At 33.2% G+C, this 26,365-nt stretch overlaps 3 protein-coding genes across 3 annotated transcripts; all 3 read left to right on the top strand.

The window, feature by feature from the left end:
• The first annotated feature begins 4,403 nt into the window (after nucleotides 1-4,403).
• On the top strand, nucleotides 4,404-6,000 carry LOC106364075 (acidic endochitinase). The gene is made up of 3 exons (XM_013803719.3): nucleotides 4,404-4,787; nucleotides 5,053-5,249; nucleotides 5,452-6,000. The coding sequence occupies exons 1-3, from the start codon at nucleotides 4,485-4,487 to the stop codon at nucleotides 5,855-5,857; spliced, it is 906 nt and encodes a 301-aa protein (XP_013659173.2). The 5' UTR covers nucleotides 4,404-4,484; the 3' UTR covers nucleotides 5,858-6,000.
• Nucleotides 6,001-8,017: 2,017 nt separating this feature from the next.
• LOC106364076 (probable peroxidase 61) lies at nucleotides 8,018-11,674 on the top strand. The gene is made up of 4 exons (XM_013803720.3): nucleotides 8,018-9,962; nucleotides 10,050-10,229; nucleotides 10,341-10,500; nucleotides 11,003-11,674. The coding sequence occupies exons 1-4, from the start codon at nucleotides 9,714-9,716 to the stop codon at nucleotides 11,437-11,439; spliced, it is 1,026 nt and encodes a 341-aa protein (XP_013659174.2). The 5' UTR covers nucleotides 8,018-9,713; the 3' UTR covers nucleotides 11,440-11,674.
• Nucleotides 11,675-15,791: 4,117 nt separating this feature from the next.
• On the top strand, nucleotides 15,792-21,104 carry LOC106366019 (S-type anion channel SLAH3-like). The gene is made up of 6 exons (XM_048739427.1): nucleotides 15,792-16,017; nucleotides 18,498-18,689; nucleotides 18,797-19,303; nucleotides 19,465-20,235; nucleotides 20,332-20,363; nucleotides 20,467-21,104. The coding sequence occupies exons 2-6, from the start codon at nucleotides 18,516-18,518 to the stop codon at nucleotides 20,852-20,854; spliced, it is 1,872 nt and encodes a 623-aa protein (XP_048595384.1). The 5' UTR covers nucleotides 15,792-16,017; nucleotides 18,498-18,515; the 3' UTR covers nucleotides 20,855-21,104.
• Nucleotides 21,105-26,365: the final 5,261 nt, after the last annotated feature.

The following is a 26,365-nucleotide window of genomic DNA, read 5'->3' on the forward strand; positions in this document are numbered from 1 at the left end:
AAGCCTATATATATATGCGTTTATTGGAAGTATATATGCATGCACATGCACCTGCATGGATAACTTGTATTTCTAGTGATTAATAACCAATTAAATAATATTGTATGTGTATTTGGCAATGTAACTTCACATGATCTACGAGCATCTTATAATCATTGACGTAAAGTTCTGGCGTTGATTAATTATTGTTGATATATGTTACTATTATATGGTGTTTGGTGTGCATATATTATTTTCGTGACATGTGCAGCCAAGGAGCGATGACTACCTAGACAAACGGGGAATTATCTTTGCGATATTAAATTTATTCTCTCCATTACGGTCCAAGTTTATAGTTTTTTTTTTATATTTCCAATTGCTTAGTATGGCCATCTACTAGTCTTACTGTTTAAATAAGCTATTACTTTATCTAGCTTATATACAACATTGAATAATCAAACCTCGAATACGTGACAAGAGAGTGGTTGCTAGTATAGGTGATGTTCGAGATTTAAGAATCATTGTAAACTTCGCTACAACCTTCACCAACATTATTCATACAGTAATCAGTATATTGTTACTAAGTGCATTACTCCACGTAGATAGTTCACAACACCGTCTGTTTACAGCTTTGTGAATAATGCTTTGCACAATCCGAAAGTAAGCAGGTTGTCGATGTAAAAAGTGATGAATTAACAACGAGTTTTTAGTCAAAACCGTAATTTACAATGTATCTTTTTGTAACCTTTGACCTGAATATTAGCTTTTTACTATTTGTTTTAAACTTTTAGGGGTTCTAAAATCTCTATGGGATCGGAGTAGAACATAACAGAATTAAATTACAGCTATTTTATCGACCATTGGATTCATTTTGGTTACACCTTTGACCGAGGTAGATCATCTGGGCTCTAGTCAGTCATGTCTTATACCTCGTATTTTATAGTTGCGACAATAATTGGGCCCTGTTAGAGAGGCCGAAAGGAGGAAATATTAAATGGCTGAATTATGCGTATAGGTTCTTTACCCGACCACGGCCCCAATATGAACTGCATACTTTACAGACTCAGCTCATCTCAATTTTTCATGAACATGATCTCTATTTTTTAGACTCATTTAATAATTGAGTTTAATAATTAAACTTAAATTAGATCACGAATTATATGAACAATCTTTAATGAATACTAGATTTTGATCCGCACATCCGTGCAGATGTATTTTCTAAAAAATATGATACTATTTGCTTTTTATGTCACTATTTAGGATTGAGCAAAAAATTCGAACTCGAAAAATCGAACCGATCCCAATCCGAATAAGTAGTACTAAGTACTAAATCCAAACCAAAATTGATTAAATAATCTGAATTATTCAAAATTTTGATATTTGAAGAACTGAAACCTAATCCTATCCGAACCGAAGTATTTTGGATATCCAAAATAGATTTATATACTTATGTATATTAATTATTTTTAGATTTAATATATATAAAGACATCCAGAATATATATGATACTTTTAAGTTCGCATAAATGCTTGAAAATATAAACAAATAATCAAACATAAATATCTTAAATAGTTAAAAAATACTCAAAACTCCAAAAATACGTAAATAATTATTAATTCTCTATCCAAATATTTAAACCAAACCTATTTAAATTGGTTATCCAATTCCGAACCAAAAATCTCAAAAAGACCCGAAAACGAACCCGAACGCCCACTCCTAATCACTATTATATATATCCTATATGTGTCATCATAGGTTACAAAATATGTGTTATCATATAATTAATTGTATTTTATACGTACCATCAAATAAGTTTTCTTATAATTAATAATATTTTATACGTACAATCATATAAATAATCACATATATTATATTTTAAAATTTAATGTAAAATATAAAAACCATAATTTAAGTTGGTGTTTGAAATTGGGCTTTGTATTGTATTTTTATTATATATATTGAAAACATTTTTATAATAGTTATTGGAAAATATGTTAGTAAAAATCAAATTTTGAATATATGTATATTTTTGAATGAATTTTTGATATAAATCAATTTTAAATTATTATTTTGATTTGATTATATATATCAAGTAACATAGACTCACTACTTTTTAATATAATGTAATAGACTTCCAATTTTTTAGTAGCATAAGCCCATTATTTTTTTCTTAAATTACTGCTATATATGTTTCCAAACAGTACTATTTTTTTTAACTACTATCCATATTGCCAAACAATCTCAATGTGTACTTCAACTTTAATAATATAGATGAACTAACTCATGAGTTTGGTCGTTTTATACTTTATATGTATATATATAGATGACTTTTATTTTTCTTATGTAAGAAAAAATAATTTCTATACCAATCATTTATCTTATAAAATTAAAATATAAAACCAAAAAGTAATAAATATATACTAAAATGTAAAATAATATTGATATAATCATCATATCATATATCTTTAGAACTAAAATATAAAACTAAATATTCCTAAGATTTTCATGCTGAATATATATCTTTAAGACAAAGAGTTTGAATATGAATCATCACAAGAATTTTATGTAAAATATATTTTTGGATCACTGATTTAGCTTTGAGTTAATATATTATTAGGTCTTGGTTTTATTCAGTATTTAAATATTAACGCTTTGGATTTTTAAATTTAAAATTATAGTAATATTCTATTTTTTATTTTTTAATTATTTTTATATTTTTTATTTTTTATGTTGATCGCGAGTTATCTCATTTAACTCATGATCTAGATGATATGAGTTTGAGTTTGTATACTGAAGCTCATATAATAAATAAGCTGAACTGAGTTAGTTCATAAAAGACTTGAGCTCACCATGAACTGAGCTGAGTTGAGCAAGCTAAACACCTTTAATACTTTATCACTGGCTTTGAAACATATCAGTCAAATCAATGATTATATTTTTGGTCAAAATAGTTGTTGGGAAGACTTTTTGAAAGTATACAAGGATTTTAATCTAAAGATTGGTAAATGCGTTTGTCTGGTCCACTGGCTGAGAACAGCAGACTTTTCAAAGTTGAATTAGTACATCTCGGTCTTATGTGTTATGACTCTTATCTAGTCATATCTCGTTCTAGACTATCATCTAGTCATATCTCGTTCTAGACTCTGTAGATATGTAAAGAAATAGTTACTGATTCTAGTGTGTTCCAAAAAAAGGTTACTGATTTTAGTGGACTCGAATGAGAATCAAAGCTTGCAATATAGGTAAAATAAAGGTTAATGCCCTTTTTATAGTAAAAATCAGATGGTTTTCTTAAAGAAGAAAAGGAGATGTTGATACAAGAGAAAAAGTTATTATTAAATTATAATGGTTTGAGTGCCAAAATTGTCCGACTCTATAGACAAATTGAAAGGTGCCACATGTCACGTAAAATTAGAGAACAAAGTCAACTCCACAAGAGATAATGACGAGCACAACGTGAGCCTGAGGTATAATGTTGTCGATTTATTCTCCATTAGATCATCTCCAACAAGATACCAAAACACTAAATTTTATATAATTTCTTCTCTAACAAGACATTAAAATTAACATCATTCCACCAAATTTGGTTTAATGTAAATAATGCTATTCACCACACCAAATCTTAAAAATGCATATTTTATTATGTTTTATTTAATAATATAATTTAATTACTATCAAATTATAATTAAATATTACTATATTGTATTATTTGTACTTTTAATTTATTTTCACATAACTAGAAAACTAAATTTTTATTTTTTATTTTTATTTTCAAAATAAATCACTAAATGACTATTGTCAATTATTACTTACAAATAATAAAAATATAAAATAATAATCTAAATGCAATAAAATAATTATTTATCAATTGCAAATAATAAAAATATAAAAAATTTAAAACCGAAAACATCAAAATAATATATAATATTACTTTTGGTGTAAAATTTGGTGTTATTGTTGAAATTGAGAAAAAAAATATGACACCAAAACACCGAATTCGGTGTAATTTCAACACCAAATTTGATGTCGTTGTTAGAAATACTATAATTTAGTTTTCTTTCCTAATAGTTCTTGTAAATGAAATATTGTGTTATGGCCAATTCTTGTGCCAATAAAAGACAAACTTCTGAGTCATTTTTTTTTTCGATTACATAAGTTACAAAATTTGTATTGTTGATTTGATAGCTGAGTTTTATAAATTTCATCTTTCTTTATTTCTTTATAAAATAACATATAGTGGTCAGAGATTCTAGATGGCTTCTTAATGTTTTGGGTTATATATGTATCTAGTTTAAGTCGTAAAGCGATATAATTTGACGAAAGAATAGACAACCAATAAAAGTCATCCAGTGTGTAAGAGAGACATTGTAAAATACAATAAAGGAAAAGGAAAGAAAAAACAAATATAAAAGTTTATATTCTTGAAAACTTGAGTCTTTATAAAAGAAGTTAGCCAATAACAAACAACACAACCAAGAAGAAGACAAAACATCAAAAACAAGACCATGAGTAACATAAAATTTCCCAAACATGTTTTATTCTTTGTCTTCTTCTTAATCTTCCTTCTTAGCAAATCCTCTGATGCATACGGAGGCATAGCCATCTACTGGGGCCAAAATGGCAACGAAGGTAATCTCTCGTCCACATGTGCCACCGGCAGGTATGCTTACGTCAACGTCGCCTTTCTTGTGAAATTCGGAAACGGCCAAACGCCGGAGCTCAATCTTGCCGGCCACTGCAACCCTGCTGCCAACACTTGCACCCATTTTGGCACTCAGGTCAAAGATTGTCAGTCTCGTGGCATCAAGGTAATTGGTCCATGACGTATATCGATTAGGTATATATATATCGATTTGGTCTACATCCGACTTCTTGAAATGGAAAATGAATATAAATGATTCCTCCAAGTTTTACCTCAAATTTTGATCATATATTTTTTTACCTGACCAAGATTTGTAGTCTAGAATAAAAAGATGTGCAGTCTAGTGTTTGTGTTAGTACTATAATCACCTAGATTAAAAAAAATTGAGAAATCTTTTATTAATGTTGAAATCATATTTTTTATTAAATAAGGTTATGTTGTCTCTCGGTGGCGGAATCGGAAACTATTCGATTGGGTCGAGGGAGGACGCGAAAGTGGTTGCAAATTACCTGTGGAACAACTTTTTGGGAGGAAAGTCATCGTCACGTCCCTTGGGTGATGCTGTTCTTGATGGTATCGATTTCAATATCGAGCTTGGGTCCCCTCAGTACTATGATGATCTCGCTCGGTAATAATAGGAAACGTTTCGAAACCATGTTTCATAATAAATTGAAAAATTAGATGCTTACGACAAAGATAATTATACTGAAAGGATGATTAGTTAAGTTTTTCATATTTTCACTTTTTCCGAGAAAAACGTTTTCTTGCATATTTGTTGATTATTTTAGTTTGAAGTATCATTTTTAACTTATTATTTTTATATTGGACAGTTTTCTCTCTAAATATGGCGTCAAAGGAAGAAAAGTGTATCTAACAGGAGCTCCTCAGTGTCCATTTCCAGACAGATTAATGGGAAGTGCACTTGATACCGAACTTTTCGACTACGTTTGGGTCCAATTCTACAACAATGCACCGTGTCAATACACTTCTGGTAACACCAAAAGCCTATTCGATTCGTGGAACACGTGGACCACTTCGGTCACTGCTCAAAAAATATTTCTAGGTCTCCCGGCGGCTCCTCAAGCGGCCGGAAGTGGGTATATTCCACCGGATATATTAATTTCTCAGATTCTTCCAACACTAAAGGAGTCTAAGAAGTATGGAGGTATAATGCTATGGTCTAAATTTTGGGATGATCAAAATGGATATAGTTCATCCATATTGGCTAGTGTGTGAAATGAATCTAAATGGCCTTTGTATTTCTGCATATTTCCTTTCCTAGTGTTTGGTTTATGAAGAATTGTTGTGTGTGTGTGGTGCATGTTGGTATACTTGATTTGCGGTATTTGTATCAACATTAATTACATAACTCACAGCGACAGAGGCAGGGTGTTAGGAGGGGGGTCAAGTGACCCCATAAAATTTGGAAAATTAGTCTAGTTATTATCAATATTCTATATTGACCCCAACCCAATATCATTACTGACCCCTATTAAATCAAGTTTAACTGAGGAATTTAGAATAAAAAATATATCCTTTATTTTGTTCTTTTATAACTTTACAATTTATTTTAAATTAGAATATTATAATTTCAGATTCTTAATAATAAGATAATAAGGAAAAAAATTATTACATAAAACTCAGTTTTACGTGATGCTTTCAAAATAGTAAATAAAATGTATTTAAAAATTTAATAATACATAAAATTTTAAAATTCAATTTAAAATTAATAGTAAAATCATATTTTATATAATATAAGTTTCAAAAATTATTTAAAATGATTTCTTAAAATTTAAATTTTAGTATGACTCATGTAAATTTTGGTTCTGGCTCTGCCACTGATAATTCATCAAGCTCTAGCTCATGAAAGTAAGGACTGTATGTATTTTAGTATGCACGGATATTTGCTACTCCCTCCGTTTTTTTATAAGTCGTTTTAGAGAAATTTTTATGTTCTAATTTATATGACGTTTTAGGTTTTCTATGTAAAATTTATTAACAGTTAATGTTATATGAACAATGATAATATACCTTCTATTTTATTATTATTGGTTGATTTATGGCTAGGTAAATAATTATTGATGTTTTTGTTTAGAAAATATAATAAATTAATGATTTTCTTAATTTGTGTGTACAATTTTAAAACAACTTATATTAAAAAAACGGAGAGAAAAGTATTTTTCAGAAGAGAAACGGTGTCCACGCTATTAAATTTTTCGGTTTCACTTTGCTCGGTTCTAATTCTAGGCAATCTAGATAACAAGAGTTGGCACGTATATCCATTATCCGCTGCATACATTCTGCTCATCTAGTATTAATAGGGGTGGCACGGAGCGTATAGTACCATAAGCTTCGTAGTTTATGAATGTTTAATTTTTCGATTTACTTTGCTTCGACAAAATACGGATATCCGGTTTTTCGGATATTCAAAAAATTAATTAACAGATATTTATAAATATTTACAAATATTTACTAATATCTAGTCCACTTTATTCAATACAAGCAAATCTAGAAAAACTATACAAGTCTGTTTTCCAAAAATATATTATACATAATTTAAAACAAAAATAAAAATTAGTCAAAATATATGTTCCATAAATTTTAAAAATTAATTATGTTTTTATAAAGCATAAAATATTTTTGAAACTTGTAGTTTTTATAAAGGTTTTATATTTATTTCTTACGTTAGTATTATTATAAGTTATTTTATAAATGAAGTTATTAAAATTATATGTTAAAATAATTATTATGTAAAATTGTACACTTTCTATTTAATTAGTAGATATACTTCTATTTGTATAAAAATAGAGTGGAGCGGATATCCGATCCTGAAATTTTTAGTACTTGTGATTTGCTTCGTTTTAAATGGATACTGAATTTTAATATTTGATTTTCTCCAAAGACTTACGGATATCCGGATTTTCGAATCGAAACAAATAACTAATCAAATCAAATTTAAAGGATAAAATTTCCAGCTTTACATATTAATGTGAATATTGGATAAAGAAAAATACTTGTCACCTCTGGTTTGGTAATTTAAAAATTGAACGGTTTAATCTGCGGTGCACTAGTTTGTTTAATCTGTTTCCAACATTAATCTTCCCTTCTGTAAAACATTTTCACATTATAAAATAAACATTTAACAGATAGTATAAAATCAAGCAGTAGTCCATTAATCGACTTAAACACTCGTTTAATATGTTCATAAATTTGCCTTTAGTCAAAAAAAAAATTCATAAACTTTTGTTTTCACATAAAATATTCAGAAAAGGTGAAAATAGATATTACAAAAAGTAAAATAAATTGGCATGTTAGATAGTCTGTCATTAAGAAAATAGTACTGATTTTTTTTTGTTTTACGTTTTTACCTTTTTTTCTTGTGGAATCAAGTTTAAAAGTCTTATATTTTGTTAGTCACATTTTGAAAGTTTTCATTTTTAAAAAATGATATTAACATTTTTATAAAAATCTTGTTCAGTTGAAAATTAGAAAATATATTTTTTAATATTGTTTAAATCATCGTTTACATCAGCATATAATATGTATTTATATTACATATATGTATTAAAGGTCAAATGTATTGTATTCAAATATTTTGTAAAACCCTTTCCTACATCTCAGATTAGCACCTGACGCAAATCACGGCTTAGACCATTCTTATATTGACTTTCTATTAAATGAGAGGAAATGGTATTTGTGAATTTTAAGTGGTTAAATAAATAGAAGTCTCATGCTTAACGAAGGCAAAAGATACTCTAGCTTCTTATAAAAACCACCGGAACTTTCTCTAGTACTAGTATATACCACGGTAAAAATAGGCTTGAAACGGTCAAATCCTGTTCCATTTTTATACTGATTTCGATTAGAGAATACGCCTAGACATGATAAATTTAATTCTATTATGTATTGTATACAATATTAAAACAACATAATAAAGTACTCCATAAAAGCGATTATTAGTGTGGTTAACTAATAGTAGTCTAATACGGCATGCGAAATAAAAAGACATCCAACTACAACATAACTTGTTGGCGAGTAGAAAACAACGTTTAAATTTTAAAGCAAAGTTTGGAGCAAAATATAAGTTAGTAATTGAGGTTTTAGTATCTTAAACCAACGTTGATATGGAAAATACAAAAAGATAAAAATCGTTTTGGATTATAAAGTAACCATTTACACACATTCATAAAAAATGAAAAATCAAACTTTTGGCTTAGTTGACGCTTATGAAAGGACAAGTTTTCAGCAATGCGCTGGCGGCCGACGCTGATCGGTCCGTACAGCTGGATTTTGGTATCAGCAGTGTTTTCGTATAATACCTATACGGAAGCTTATTTGTAAATACACAACAAAAGCAAGCCAAATGTTTCATTATGAATTATTCTTCGCCGGCCAGTTTGTCTCTCACAAGACGCTGATTACAATTTTCAAAACATACAGTGATAAATATACATAATTCAGTGGTTATAGGATCTAATTAGTGATAAATAGACATAATTTAGTGGTTATAGGATATAATTAGTGATATATAGACATAATTCAGTGGTTATGTGATCTAATCAGTGATAAAATGCTTTTTTGTTGTACTTTTCATTAAATGGTAAGAAGTATATTTTATTACATTTTTTTTAGGTGTGAACTCAACATTTTTTGTCGACCAATCACGAAGCAACCTTACATAATCTACAATACAAGCATTTACTAGCCGAAGAAACAAAGACTAATCATAGTATCGAACGTGAAAGAACATCGTTTCATGTGAATCCACGTTTGTCCTACACACGCTCCCTTGCAATGTACACCAAAACGATCAAAGTCAGAACGTAATAATATGTTTATATCGACATATCCGGTTCACCACGTGGATCAGTGGATGCGCCAACCTAGTCAAACCTTATATATATCCCTCTTCATCGACTAACTTTCCATATCTCTTAATTCATTACATTTATTTTTCCTCTTTCCAACTATTTCTATTGTACACATAACAAGAATCTAGTCTTTTTTTTTTCGTCAAACAAGAATCTAGTCTTAATCGAGAAAACAAGGGTTTTTGTGGTGGAAGATTATTTTTCATTTTATAAAATTTTAAATGAGGCAGTTTGTATTATTTTTCCCGCTATTAGCCCTCCTAGTCATAAGCTTAGCCGGTACTGCGACGGTAGAGGCTGCGACGGGATTGAACCCTCCAGTGAAACTGGTTTGGCATTATTACAAAGTTACTAACACTTGTGATGATGCAGAAACTTATATTAGACACCAAGTTGAAAAGTTTTATAGGAACGACAGTAGCATTGCTCCCAAGCTACTTCGTCTCCTCTATTCCGATTGTATGGTTAATGTAAGTAAAAATGTGGTCATTTCGTTTTTTCAATAAATTACATTAACATTACTTTCATTTTATAATTTATGGTGTTGTTGTATGTAGGGATGCGATGCTTCGGTTCTTTTACAAGGGCCAAACTCAGAGAGGACGGCTCCACAGAATCGAGGACTTGGAGGTTTTGTGATAATCGATAAGATAAAAAAGGTTCTTGAAACACGCTGTCCTGGTGTAGTTTCTTGCGCTGATATACTCAACCTTGCCACTAGAGATGCTGTTCACATGGTACATATATACATGTAGTTGTTACTTATTATCAATCGATTATTGTGGATTTGTCATGAATTTTTACTGATTGGTGTTGGTTTGTTGGATTGGATGTACTGATTTGATTAGGCCGGAGCACCGTCTTATCCTGTGCTTACAGGAAGAAGGGATGGTGGTGTTTTAAATGCAGACGCCGTGGATCTACCGTCACCGTCCATCTCAGTGGAGGAGTCATTGGCATATTTCAAGTCCAAAGGTCTTGACGTTTTGGACATGACTACTCTTCTAGGTAACCATATCTGAACTTTATTCACATGTAAAACTAAGACACATAAAACCGCGACTGAAACAATACAAAATGTAAAAGAATATGCACGAATAGTTATTTAAATTTTAAAATATCCAGGGTTTGTTTATGTTTGGTAAACATTCTTCAACTCCATAAACATGTCTAACTACTATAGAGTTTACGGATTACAACACTTAGACCATCATTTAGGAGTTTATCAAAAAACGTTTTTCACCACATTAATATTGTAATGGAAGGATCTCTCAAAATCTTGAAAAACCTATGTGAATTTTTTTCAAGTGAAATATTTATTTTTCGCATAAGTTTCTTGAATTAATTTTTATTATAATATTAATATATGTGGTTAAAGATTCTATGTGAAAAATCGATGCTCGTATATATAAAGTTACTAGGTTTCACATTATAAGAACGTGGATCAATCTCTTTAGATTCTCTTGGGTGAATGAACAACTTCTTCTCGTGTTATTTATACTCTTAACAGGAGCACACTCGATGGGGAAGACACATTGCAGCCACATAGTGAACAGGCTATACAACTTCAAGAACACAGGAAAACCAGACCCGACCATGAACACAACATTGGTGTCAGAACTCCGAACCCGTTGTCCTCCAAGAACAAAAAAGGGCCAAACCGACCCACTCGTTTACCTAAACCCAGACTCAGGATCGAGCAACAGATTCAGCAACTCCTACTATTCTCGTGTCTTGTCTCACAACGCTGTCTTGGGCGTGGACCAACAGTTGATCTACAACGATGACTCGATGGAGATCACGCAAGAGTTTGATGCAAGTTTCGAAGATTTTAGGAAGTCTTTTGCTTTGGCAATGTCGAGGATGGGGTCCATCAATGTGTTGACTGGTAAAACTGGAGAGATTCGCCGTGATTGCAGAGTTACCAACGCTAACTACGGGGCTTAAAATATACCTATATCGTATTTTATGTGTGTATGTGATTATTATACTATAATCTAAATATTTTAATAAATTCTATCATCGATAAGGATGGTGAACAAATGACGGAGATCCAATTATTTAATTCATCTCTTGTAATAATTATATAACTAAAGTTCTATAAAAGAAAGAACTATTATATTTTTCTTCTTATAAAAACGGTGTTTATAGAAATCGATCCTTGTTTTTGCCATGATTTTATACATCGATACTATTGTTGTAGAAATCCATGTAATGGAATTTGAACCAGACATTTGACCACAAAGAAAACCATGTAATGTTTAAAGCTCTATATATTTTGGATATATATCCCTTAATATATTTGGCTTTTCCCATCTCCTCCCATGGATATTTTCCAAAGGATGATTCATCACACGACATATTTAAAAAAAAAAAACAAGATGTTTGCATCATCACATTCATCACACAACATATTAAAAATAGAAATGTCTGTAGATTAATTAACTAGATTTCTCCTGATATGGCATAGGATTAGGGTTTGTGATATTATATCATGTCTCTAACGTCAACTTGGAACGGACATGAGACTCACTAGTCACTAGTAAAATCTTGAAGAATATACATTTTGCGTATATACATAAATCGCAACCTGATCAATTGTAGCGTTGAACTATAGCTTGTATTTATAAGCCCTTTTTGTCAAAAAAAAACTATAGCTATATTTATTGCTATTTTATGAAATAATGTTTTTTTTGCTAAAAATGAAATACTATCACACCAAACAAAATTGTGTACAATCATCGTATAAAACAAGCATGCACCAATCAAAGTTGAACTTATAAATCAATGAGTATATATATGTGTCAACGTATTATAAGATCAATTGTATGATATCATTCATTAAATCGTTTTCACGCATTCACAATATATATTAGCTTTTCATCTTCACTGAGTTAACAATATGCACAGCTTGAAAGTTGAAACTTATCTTATACTTATATGACACTGACTCCTATTTTACTTAACTACGATAAAGATTAACTCCAAGGTGTGATATCTAGTAAAATGTCTGCTTCTTTATTATTATTATTTTTTTAAACACTCTGCTTTTCTACCAAAAAAAAAACACTCTGCTTCTTCATTTAAAAAAGAAAAATTCATGCGCTCTCTTCCACAGTTTCTGTTTTTCTACTTTAGAAATATATTAACTTTAACAATTTCTACTAAAAAAATATTTTATCAAGCACAGCCTTATTTTATATCTTATTGAATTTAAGGATATGGTTTGGCAACTAGGAGATGCCAGCTTTACTTTCGATAAGGACTCCAAACTCTACCCAAAAGTAATTGACAATTAACAGCACTTATCAAGTCATATGGGTCCATAGCCTATTATATTACAGCTACGTATTTTATGAAAATGTATTTATTTTACTTTTCCCCAACTTTTGTCGTTCACTCGTTTGCAAATTGGTTGGAAGGTAGAATAAATTTTCTGTCTCCCTCTGAATATCTTTCTTTAGTTTTGTCTTCTTCAATCATCCATCCTACAATAAATATTCTTTTCACATCGAAATACGACATTAAAAGGCATATTCGAAAATCGATTAATTCCTACAATAGAAAAACATTCAAAAATATGTTCTGTTAAAAACAGAAATAAACGATCGGCGTATATATTTTCAGATCACCAAAACTAAAGAATATAATTAAAAAACTAATTAGAACACTTTTTAGTGTTTTATTCATTAATTATTTAATTTAATATAGTTATATTGGTTGTATTCCAAAAAAAAGTTACATTGGTTAACTTTTTATTCAGGAAAAATTTTATGTTTACAATTTTCATAATACCACTTTTCATCTTTACTACCATTAAAGAAACATTTTCAAAAATACATTTTTTATTAAGTGGCAAAAGACTTTTATACAATTGTTATATATATATATATAATAAATCATTATTTAAAAAATAAATAAAATAAAATAATTTTTTTATGTTTTCGAATTATACTTTTTCAAATTTGAACTTTTTTATAAATTTTTTTTCAAATTTTTTTTTGAAAATCGAAAATTATGTTTGAAACTATTTTTTCAAATTTTTTTATATTTTTAAGTATTTATTTATATATTTATTAAAATTCTAAATTTCACATTCCAAAAATTCTACCTCATCCTTCAACTCTAAATGCAAGTCTAGATTAGTTAATTCTAATGGTATAAGTGTCTTTTATCCTTCATTAAAAATGAGAATAAAACTGATTAGTGTAAACATAAAAAGTAATACTATGAATATGATATTTATGATAATTTCTTTTTTATTTATCAATTTAAAAAGTTAGCCATCTATTACTAGTTTTGGGGGATAACTTCAAATCATATTTTGTGTGTTATTCTTACTCAGATGATATATATTCTAATAAAACAGGAACATGATCTATTGATATAGGTATGGTCCAACTAATTTAATATAATTATTAAAATCTTTTATTAATCATTTAAGAAAAAATTTATATAAAAAAACACAAATATAAAAATTAAACTTTTTAAAAAAGTATAAAATAAAAAATATATCTGCCCTTTTAAAATCTAGTTAAAAATTAAGTTACGTACAGATCACGTAGCTTGAACATTTTTAGATTAACTTCAGGGAACTTATAATTTTTGGATAACACTGTGAACCCATGACCAGGGATATATTGATCCCCGTATAACACTGACGAATTACGTTATACAAAATGAAACCATTGTTAGTTTTTGATTACCTTGGTTTTATAGTATATCAACCATCGATAGTTGATCATCAATGAACTTACAAAGTCAATTCTTCTCATCATCTTATTTTTGTCCAAAAAAGTAATTATATCAATGACTATTTCAATTTAAATCGCATTATAGCATTTTTTGGTAAAGTTTATCAACATTTTCTTGTATTTCTTTTCTAATTTTTCTGTGCACTCTAATAAACAAACATATAGCGTTTTAACCGAAGTAACATACATATATATTAGGAATAGACCTATTTCACACTCAAAAACAACTTTAAAATAGAGAATTATCACATCACATATATTACTCTCATTTATTTGGATTTCTCGATGTGGGATATTAATACATATCTATATGTACTCATATTTGTAATATTAGATCACCCAAATATTATTCAACTTTGTTTTGAATTCGCTGTCAACTTCATATAGAAACTTATCCTGTTTGATATTATTTTCCATTTTATTTTAATGATTTGTCTTCAAGAGGATGTATAATTCTCTCTTTCCCTTGTAGTTCTTGAAGTTAAGTTTTAATGAAAGTGTTTCAAAAAAAAAAAAAGCTACATCAACCTATTAAACCAACATGTAGATGATCAATTATTTTTATAGGAAAACCTGTAATTCTCTTTATTCAAAACGTTTGCTGGTGACTGCTTTTTTTAAATTGTAACACGTTAATCAAGTTTATCTTTGGCATTATCAATCTGCTATAAGGTCAAACCTAAGTTTTGTCCGCTCTAAAGACAAAACCCATGTACAGCGCATTTGATAGGAACCAGCCGAAGATATTATAAACATGAACTACATATAACGGGACAAATATCAGTATAACAAAAACAATTTGATGACATGTTTATTTACTAAAACATGAACTACAAATAAGGGGACAAATATAAGTATAACAAAAACAGTTTGATGACAGCATAAATCCTACTTCAAATCAGTCAGTCAAATATGTACCTAACAACACAATCTTTGTGAAGGGTATGTACAAACCAATTTGGTTTCTTCCTCTTTCCTACGTCTTTTTATTATTTATTACAAGTCACCATATCATTGGCTACGAAATTATGTATGTTTTAGACCCTACAATTACGGTACTTTTTTTTTCTTGATTATCATGAATTTCCAAAATATAAAATAATCATATGCCTCTTGTAAATTTGGGAATTTTATGAGATTTTAGATAGAAAAACTCCATCAAACAGCATCGTTTTTTTAACCACTTGACGAGAAACAACTAATTAAAAAATTGTCGTCAGAATATTCAAACTCATTTGCATAACATTTTATGCATTTTTACATAACATATCAACTTCATTTGCATAAATTTATTTAAAAGTTTCCAAGTTGCATTGTTTTTTGTCCGTTCTGTATAATTTGGTCCACCACCTAATGACCAAAGCTTTAAAACTGAATAAATACGTCTATAATTATAAGAGATTGTCAATGACGTGAATGTTAATCAACAAGAGGACGGCCACGTTGAAAGCTTTGAATTACAGCTAAACATATACTATAGATTTCCGTATAACTGTACTTACGTTTTTTGGGCATAAAAATTGTGCTTACGTGAATACACACATCTCTATATATATATAGCACAAAGACGTGTTTTGTTTTCGCCCAAACCAGCTCAGCTTTTTCTTTATTTTTCTCCTTCATCTTCGCTTCTTTTTTCGAACAAAAAAAAACTCCATTTTTATCAAGAGGTTCCATATCCCAAGAACATTTTCTCGTACTTTTCCTCAGAGTTTCACACATTATTCAACAAGCTCTACGAGACTACGGCTGCAAATTTCAAAATCGTCAGGTTAGTGTTTATTTCATCTCTCATTTGCTTTGTTTTTGGCTTGTTGTGAGAGACCATTTCATCAGAACAATAAATTAATTATGTAGGGTTTTGATTTAGTTTTGCACATCCTTTCTTACGGAAATGTATAGGCAATATGCGATAATTATTTTTGCTTTAATCAATTAATCCCAACTTAGAGTTCTGTTTTCTTGTGTTTAAGCTCCCTTTTTCTCATTGTCGTTCTTTCTCAAACCCAAAATGCTTTCAAAAACAAAAACTGAAACTACACCCCAGATGCCAATAGATAACCCCAACTTTTAACGGATTAGCTGTACCGCAATGCGATGAAACCGGTTTACTCGTATATGTCGGATGATGAAACCGGTTTACCTGTATATGTCGGATGATGAAACCGCGTTTTCACAACGACAGATTACCTGTTAGTGTGACAATAGCCACGAGCTTGTTATTGATTACCTGTTATAGTGTAGCAATAACCACAAGCCTTGTTGGCCGGTCGGACCACAACTTTGAAGTGGACCCGATGAGTTGATCGGTATAGCTTAGCTGACCACACAATTGAATAGTAATCTTTCGTTACTTTTGTTTTTTTGTTCGGTTGTTTACAGGAGTTTTGTTTTATGAAACTAAATTAGTGTAAAGTATTACAATAAATCCCTCTAATAATTTAATTAAAATCCTATGATTCTTAATCACAACCACTCATGTTATCCAATAACATCAATCACTCTTGTAGTATCCTATATAATCAATCTTGCATAGTACATGACTCCTACTCAATAATATACAAAATATAGCTTTTCCTTAAAAAAATACACCATTTAGTTAAGGTTATGCTACCATACATTTGGCCAATTTTGATAGAAAATTGGTTATCTATCAAATATATCCCTTCGATCATGACGTGAAATATCTCAATGGATAAGTGAAAAAAAAATCCCACATAAAATCGGTACAGAGACTTATCATTACAGTAGTAAAAATACAAATATTTTCAAATAATATTAGAAAGATTACCAAATAAAAATTTAATAATCAGGAATTCAGCACGCAAAAAATTAAAAATCACGAAAACAAAACTAACCTTCAAACAATAGTTTTTTTTCACATTAAAATTAGAGTTATTTTTGGGTTCACTCCTAGGATGAATCTCTAGGTTCACCAACCATTAGGATTTCATTATTTCAAATTCGATATCTTTTAAAAAAAGAAACAAAATATTGTCAAGTTATTTTACGTTTTCAAAATAAGAAGATAAAAAAAATAGTAGTTACAAAAAACAAGATTTTTTTTAAAATATTGTTAACGTCGTCAGCAAAACACTAAACCCTAAATCTTAATCTCTAAACCCTAAATCTGAAATCCTAAACCTTTGGATAAACCCTAAAGCCTTGGATAAATCATAAATTCTAAATCAAAAACACTAAACACTAAAATCCTAAGCCCTTGAGTGTTTTAGTGTTTAGTGTTTTTTATTTAGAGTTTATGATTTATCCAAGGATTTAGAGTTTACCCAAGGGTTTAGGATTTCGGATTTATGTTTTAGGGATTAGGATTTAGGGTTTAGTTTTTTCCTGACGACGTTAAAAATATTTTTTTTGTAATTACGACTATTTTTTTTTAATTTTTTTTTAAAAAAATATAATATAATTTGACAATATTTTATTTCATTTTATAAAAAATATCAAATTTAAAATAACATAATCCTATTGGTTGGTGTCCAAGAATAAGTCTTAAAACAAGAGTTATTTCTTCCCTTTTTAAAATCTATACTTTGTTTGCTTTTACGATGGTTGTTTAATTTGAGTAGAGTTTTAACTTTTAAGGGATCCCGTACATTTTATGTTTAATAGTTTTCAAGTGCAATTGTTTATGAGTTGTACTTTTTAAAGCACACGATATACAATAGACGGTTACTCGGTTAGTGTCGTCGGAATCCATTCAGCTGAAAACTTAGCTTAGTGGCTGCCTGCCTGGACCACTAGCCTTTGCTAATGCTAGTTAGGTATTTGTTTATATGTGGAGAATTTAGGTAAGATAGATTTAGTCGGCCAGATAATGTTTTTGTTTATATTGTAAAAACTGATTCTACTTTTATCATGAGTTCATGGTTTTGGGAAATTTATCCCCAAATCCATTTTTCTAGATTAGGAAGATATGCTATAGAGAATAACAAAGGAATAACATAGAAAAAGAGGTGTCAATCTAATGGATCAAGAACTCGCCTTAAATCCTTCTCATGGCCAATATTTTATTGAGAATATTCCCTACTATAGCCTTTTTCAAAACCATCCAAAATTTTATAAATGCAATTGAGTTGACTTCAATCAAGGGTTATATGAATGGATAAATGATACATCATACATGTCAAGTGAAAATATCAATTATTTTGTAGAATTAAAGAAAAAACTAATTAAGTTGACGTTTTTGTTACAGGATAATTTTAATTAAATTATAAGTTGACGTTTTTGTTACAGGATAATTTTAATTAAATTATGGAGGAGAGATCAAGTTGTGTGCAAATACAAGTAGAAGAGGAGCTGCCAACTCTACTAAGAAGAGCCACAACAGAAGAAATGCTTGGCTTTGACAATTACAAAGAGAGTAATCTTCCCCTTCCTCACTTCGTCAGTCGTTTTCATCATTCTCATGCCTCCACAACTAATTTGGTATATATTATTTATTTTATTTATTGCCTTCCACATTCGAAAACATTAGGTTAAAAGTTATTATATAAATAAGTCTAACCAATTCATGTTACATATATAATGTATAGAATGGTCAAGAAGCATTAAGAGACACAATGGAAGAGACTACACCATGGATGATGCCCAAACACCAAAGGAAACCATCTCTTTCGATGCCAACTTCACCAAATGTTCTCATGATCTCCCATCCGACATCTTCTTCTTCCGACAACAACAACAACATTGGTGCGTCAACTGGCAAATCCGTCAAGTTCATCTCTCAGCCGATGACCAAAGTCTCATCTCTCTACATGGAAACCGGCAACGATGATGATGACCGTCGTCGTCATGATCATCATTATCATCAGAGCGGTCGTCTTCAACATCAAAACCCGGCGATGCATAAGCTTAAGGATCACAGGTACAACTCATTCAAGACATGGTCAGGGAAACTAGAGAGACAGTTTACAAGAAAACCAGCTTCTATTGAACCGGAAACACCAAACCGGGCTAAGGAGAATTTAAATACACATGAAGCTATGCCTGTGGACCGTTACTACGATGCCTTGGAAGGTCCTGAACTAGAGACTCTCCGGGTACATATATGCCTACTCTTGTTTTTTTAAGTATACCTAATCTTTTTTTTTCTCTTAGCAACTTATTTAGAGAGTTATTAACGCGTAGACAACCTAATATATGATTAGACTATATATTCATGAGTGCATGTTTTCTAATTTTTTTTTTTTGAACGTTGCAGCCTCAAGAAGAAATTGTTCTACCAAGTGAACAAACATGGCCGTTTCTCCTACGTTACCCAATATCCACCTTTGGTATGTGCCTTGGAGTGAGCAGCCAAGCCATTATGTGGAAAACCCTAGCCACGGCCGAGCCAACCAAGTTCCTCCACATACCACTCTGGATCAACGAGGCTCTCTGGTTCATCTCAGTCGCTTTAATCCTCACCATCGCCACCATATACCTCCTCAAAATCATCCTTTACTTCGAAGCCGTACGCCGAGAATACTACCATCCCATCAGGATCAACTTCTTCTTCGCCCCTTTCATTTCTTTACTCTTCTTAGCACTCGGTGTCCCACCTTCCATAGCTAAGGAGTTGCCACAGTTCCTTTGGTACCTCCTCATGTTTCCTTTCATCTGCCTCGAGCTCAAGATTTACGGTCAATGGATGTCCGGTGGTCAAAGGAGGCTGTCCCGAGTCGCTAACCCGACGAACCATCTCTCAATCGTTGGGAACTTTGTGGGGGCGTTGCTTGGTGCAAGCATGGGGCTTAGGGAAGGACCGATATTTTTCTACGCAGTTGGGATGGCTCATTACTTGGTTCTGTTTGTGACACTCTACCAAAGACTACCGACCAATGAGACTTTACCTAAAGATCTTCACCCTGTGTTCTTTCTCTTTGTCGCGGCTCCAAGTGTTGCTTCCATGGCTTGGGCTAAGATCACAGACTCCTTCGACTATGGCTCCAAAGTTTGTTACTTCATCGCCATCTTCCTCTACTTCTCCTTGGTACGTTTCACATCTACTCTTGGTTCTAACGAGTTCCTTCTTCAGACATGTATTTACTAATACAAATCTTTGTTTTGTTTTGCATGAATCTTATAGGCTGTACGGATTAATTTCTTTCGTGGAATCAAGTAAGTTTAAGAAACTTTCATTTATATATATATATAAATTCATTTATTTTTAGAAGTTAAGTTTTAATAATCTCTGACCCTTTTTTCCTTTTTTAAAAAATAGATTTTCGTTGTCTTGGTGGGCGTATACATTTCCAATGACCGGAGCTGCAATTGCGACCATCAGGTACGCAACAGTAGTAAGGAGCACAATGACTCAAGTCATGTGTGTGATCCTCTGTGCCATTGCTACACTAGTCGTTTTCGCACTGCTTGTGACCACCATAATCCATGCATTCGTCACCTGCGAACTTTTCCCCAATGACTACGCCATAGCCATCAGCAACCGCCCAAGACCCAAACAGACTAGCCACCACCGGTGGCTCGACCAACTGAGAAACGTGAGCTCAGAGAACATCGAGAATTACTTGAAGTTTACAGACTCGGACAGCAGTCATAGTAATGATCTAGAAGCTGGTAATGGCAAAGCTCAAGAGAGTGATTCCGCATAATCAATACACCTACAACCCCTGGTATAATCGAGTCGTAGTATCTAAATTTTGGTTTTGATGCATTGTCAGTGTCTCATGACACAAGTGAGGAACCAAGTAGCTAAAGTGTTGGTTGCTATGGTTCTAATGAGCATGTGTAAAACTAGTAGTAAGCAAATGGAAGGGGTATCTACGATGGTGCACCGATCCAAGGATATAGTAGTGTGTAAACTATTTTTGTTCCAATAAATAAAAAGTTTTGAGGGGGTTATCATTGTATCAAACAAACCTAGACAACAATCAAGAAAAAGAGTAAGACTAGATGTCCAACAAAAGGAACTGGATCCTCAAAATCAACAGAATCATCATTTATTATGTAATTTCTGCAATAAACATGTACACACTATAGAAGAAGTGCGATCATGTTGGTTCTACTCAAATCAGCTAACCAGCTAAGAGCTTCAGTTTCCCACTAGCATTTCAATTTCATGTATTTAATGGATACAGGAATATCTTGATATGATAATGAGCTGATGCATTAGCAGAATGGGAAGATTTTCAGATTAGATAAGCTATTAATTAAGTTCTCATAGCCCACTTGACATAAGAACTCATCAAAAAACCTCAACTTTACATAAAGACATACAAAAATAGAAACCAAGAACCTGAAGAAACAAAAGGCATAGAATCAATGCTTGAACTCAGCAACACGTCGTAGGACATATTATGAAGATTTTTCAAGCAGAAGGTTGATAAGATGTTGGAGTGATGGTGTGTGGGCCAAGAAATATACTATGAGGCTTGAGGTGCAAGAATGTTCAGCTGGTTTGGCTAAACAAACCTTCACTTTGAGGCAATTAGTTTCAATTGGTGTTTGATTCCATGTTTTAATATTTATTTTCCTTTTTCAACTTATTCAAATATCTAATAGTGAATCCAATTTTTCGTCCGTGCACATGTTCTACAACAGAGATCTAACAGAAAACTTTAGATGTTAAAACATATAACTTAAACAGAATCAAAGTAGAGCGACACTAAGAAAACTTTAGAAGAAGAGACCAAATATCAAAAGAGACCAAAACATATCACATTCGCTTACAAGCACATGCCTATGTTACTTATTAGAAACTGAAACGTAAACTTTTCTTACCATATGTTTGATAAACATGATTATTACTTGGTGCGGACACTAGGACTTGGAGTAGCGTAAACGAGCAGCTCATCATCATGCTCAAACTCAGCCATGTCCGTTTCAGGTAGTGTCACCCATGCCTCTACCCCTTCACCGTCCTTTGCGTCCATTAACACAACCTGAGTCTTGTCAACGGAACCTGGGGCAACCCAAACCGGAAACCCCCAGCCAAAATCTGCTTCGTAAAACGACATTCTGCACCAACTAGATACAGCATATGTCTCTGCCTCAGGACTTACCTCACACGAAAAGCTCAGCATGGCGCTTGCTTACGATTCTCTCTTTGGCCTCATCGCTATTTGTATTCGAGTCTTCTGAACCCTTTGTGATCAGTTCATTGAGTTCCTCCTTAGTCTTCCGCAGCTAAGAAACAGCTCACAAAGTACGATCCACAACTCAGAATGATTCAGCGAGTAACAAAATCAAGAAAACGAAGGCGATTCGCGATAAGAGTTCAATTATATCGAGAAGTAAACGGATACATAGATCGAAAGCGAGCTGGCGAACCGATATGCTCATTCTTTAAACGATTTGACCAAGTAGACACCCATCTGACGCGTACGTTTCTGATCGTCGCTTTGGTCTGGGTCCACAAAAACAGTTGTTCACATGTTCTCTCTTTAATTAAATTATCTTTGAAAAGTCCGTAAGAAGACTTGCCAAGTCAAGCTCTTTTATACAAAATGTTCCTTTATAACAAGAAGTGTGCAAGCTATAGGCATGTCCATCACATACCATTCAAGTCTAAAAATCATCTTGTTTCCAGATTGTATATTGAATATTTATTGGAGAGCATTATCATCTTGTAAATGCTTTTCTAAATACTTTTCTAAAAACTATGGTTGATTCTATATGTACTGCATGTGAAAGTAAACGTAACACGCCCGCCCAATACAGAAAAGGAAGAAATTGCAAGGCCCTTTAGATCTCAAGACCTGATTTGCCATTGTGAAAGTAAACGCAATGTGCTGACTCCTTCTCAACCACATGATCGTATCTTGTCGTTCCCTCGCTTTAGTATCTCTTATATATTAAAAGAAGAGAAGCATTGTAATAAATGCATTCACATTATAATAAACACGTGTCAGTCTAACAATGATTTGATAATAAATATGCTAACGCGTTCACACTATAATTATAAATATATTCACACTATGTACTTTGTGTTTTTTTTTTAATATAAAACTCACATACATGGTTCCAATAAAACCATTTTCCAAATTTGCTCTGCATACTCACATCTAAGAAACACATGATCGCGTGTTTCATGGAAATGATTACACACACAACAGCATGTGTCAATTTGGAGTCCCCACGAAGCCAAGCGAGACCTTGTGGGAAGCCTATCCAAGTGTGCGACCCACATCATAAACGCGTGACTTGGAACATGACCTTTGAACCAAACCTTTCCTGCCCAGTCTTGCTTCTGTCCTCGGGGTCTTAGAGATTCCCATGTGAGCTTAGTTGAGTAGGAGTCCATGTCAGTGTCGTTTACTCTCCAGGAGTAGGTATCAGAAGATTGAGAGTGCGACGGTAGAGGGACAGAGCAGAGGAGTATCTGGAGCTCTTCAGCTTCTTGAGATCTAGCTGGCCTCAGTAACCAACCAGCGTCGGAACAAGCATCAGCAACTTTGGAGTCTATCTCCATACATGTTTGCATCGGCCCTGAAGGACCAAAAAACCTTTCCAACGGTCCCAACACACACCAACTGTCAAACCAGAAGCTAGCCTTATCGCCATTCCCCAGTGTACATGTAATGAATCTTTCCGCGAGGGGCCTAAGCTTGAGTAGCGCTTTCCACGTCCAAGAACCAACTTTGCTCTCATCTAAGCTCCAAAACGAAGCTTCTTTTATGTAGTTATCTTTCACCCATATTGCCCACAAGGATTCCGATTCGCAGAAGATTAACCAGATGAGCTTCAGACACAGCGTTTTGTTCCAGATGATCAGGTTCCGGAATCCGAGCCCACCTTCATCACGGGGAAGGCTGAGCTGAGACCAAGAGACTTTTGCTGCTGCTCTTGTGGTTATGTTACCATTCCAAAGGAAGCGCGAACAGAGTGATTCAATCATTTTGATACATCCTTTGGGGAGTATGAATGAGGAGAACCAGAAGTTGATAGTACCATAGATGACAGAGGAGATTAAGACTGTCCTTCCTGCGTAGGAGAGAGCTCTGAGGGTCCATGAGGAGAACCTGTTCTTTAGTTGGTCTAGCAGAGGCCTGTAGTCACAGATTCGAAGCTTCCGGTGCATCAGGGGTAATCCAAGATAGCGCACTGGTAATGATCCAAGGGAGAAGCCGAGATGTGAGATATCATCAGCTTCTGCCTGGGTCATTCCTGCAATGAAAAGCTCCGTTTTGTTTCGGTTCATCGTAAGCCCTGACCAAGAGGAGAACTCGTGAAGTGTATCTGCAATACTTATAAGAGAGTTCTTTTCTCCATCGAAGAAGATCATAAGATCATCAGCGAAAGCCAAGTGCGTAACCAGCGGATGAGATGCGTTCGGATGTAAGCCAATGCGACCATTTCTGTAGTTTGTATTCAGCAGCTGAGATAGAACTTCCATAGCTAGAACAAACAGGTAGGGTGAAAGCGGGTCTCCCTGTCTAAGGCCTTTTGTTCCTCTGAAATAACCACACATTTCACCGTTTATGGCGACAGAGAAACTTGTTGTTGTGATACACTGTCGAATGAGCCTGATAAAAGAGTCGGGGAACTCCAGAGCCTGCAAAATTTTGAAGATGAAACTCCATTCGAGAGAGTCGAAAGCCTTTTTGAGATCCACCTTGAGCATAGATCTTTTAGAGATACTCTTCCAGTTGTAGCCGTTTATCAGCTCTGTAGCCATCAAGACGTTTTCAATCATCAACCGGCCTGGGATGAACGCAGATTGCGTGTTTGAGATGATAAGAGGCAGGACCTGCTTCAGACGAGAGGCAAGCAGCTTGGAAACAACTTTGTAGGTGGTATTACAGCAGGAAATAGGTCGGAAGTCAGAGATTGAGGTCGCATTTATCTTCTTAGGGATGAGAGTAAGGACAGTTGCATTCCATTGTTGGAGGAGAAAACCGGAGCTGAAGAACTCAGAAACTGCACTTGTCATATCAGAGCCAACTGACCTCCAATGCGCGGTGTAGAACTCAGCAGGATAACCATCGGGGCCCGGGGATTTCCCTCTAGGGAGAGAGAAAAACGCTGTCCTAATGTCCTCATGCGAATAAGGAGCCGCCAGTTGCTGGTAGACCTCCTGAGAGCATCTGTAAGGGAGAAGAAAAGCTATATCATCCTGGGAGACTGGAGAGGGAGTCACAGGACCCCCCAGCAACCGCTGGTAGAACTGCAGAACATGCTGCTTAATTTCCTCATTCGAGTCAATGATGTTATCATTATCATCAACAAGAAAGATGATTTGGTTAAGCGCTTGGCGAGACTTTAGCGATCGATGGTAGTACTGAGTGTTCGAGTCACCAACATCGACCCAATTTACACGAGATCTTTGGAAGAAGAAGGATTCCTCAGCCTTTGCGAGAGAAAACCAATTGGAGTGAGCTTCACGTTCCCTGATAGAAGTAGCAGAGGTTGGTGACGCTAAGAGTTCCCGTTGGCAAGAGAGCAGGTGGTCGAAAGCCTCAGTGACTCTCTTTTCAATTCCAGAGAAATTATGGCGACTGAACTCTCGGATTATACTTTTGAGGTGCTTGAGCTTCTTCGAGACAGTTAGCATTTTGGATCCTGAGAAGTTTAGAGAGTTCCAGCATTCCGAGATCAAAAACACAAAGTCTGGGTGATCATTAAGCATGGTAAAGAACTTGAACGGCCTTTTTATCTTCTGCTTCCCCGCATCCAGGAAGATACAGCATGGACTGTGATCCGAGATTCCCGGCTCTCCGAAGACTCCCAAAGCATTTGGAAAGGCCGCAAGCCACTCGTCATTTACCATTATTCTGTCTAACTTCTTTGAGATAATTCCTGGTCCTTGATTGTTGGACCAAGTGAAAGATGAACCACAGAACTGAAGATCTTGAATCCCAGCATCAATTACACACTGAGAGAATTCACGCATACCACGGGTAGAAGAAAAGTGGTCCGCGTTTGAGTCTTCATCAGCATAGAGAGTTTGATTCAAGTCTCCTAGGATTGCCCATGGGCGATTTGAGATCTGAGGAGACGATGCTAAGAAGATAAGCTCCGACCATAGATGCTTCCTGATTTTCCTATGATTTGATCCGTAGACCAGAGTTACTGCAAGTTCAGTAGTCACAAAAGGAAACTTCACCAGACAGGATATAGACTGGAGAGATTTGTGAAGCACTGAGACAGAAACTGACGGGTGC

The sequence above is a fragment of the Brassica napus genome, chromosome A9 (assembly GCF_020379485.1).
Source record: "Brassica napus cultivar Da-Ae chromosome A9, Da-Ae, whole genome shotgun sequence".
Classification (NCBI taxonomy): Eukaryota; Viridiplantae; Streptophyta; class Magnoliopsida; order Brassicales; family Brassicaceae; genus Brassica; species Brassica napus.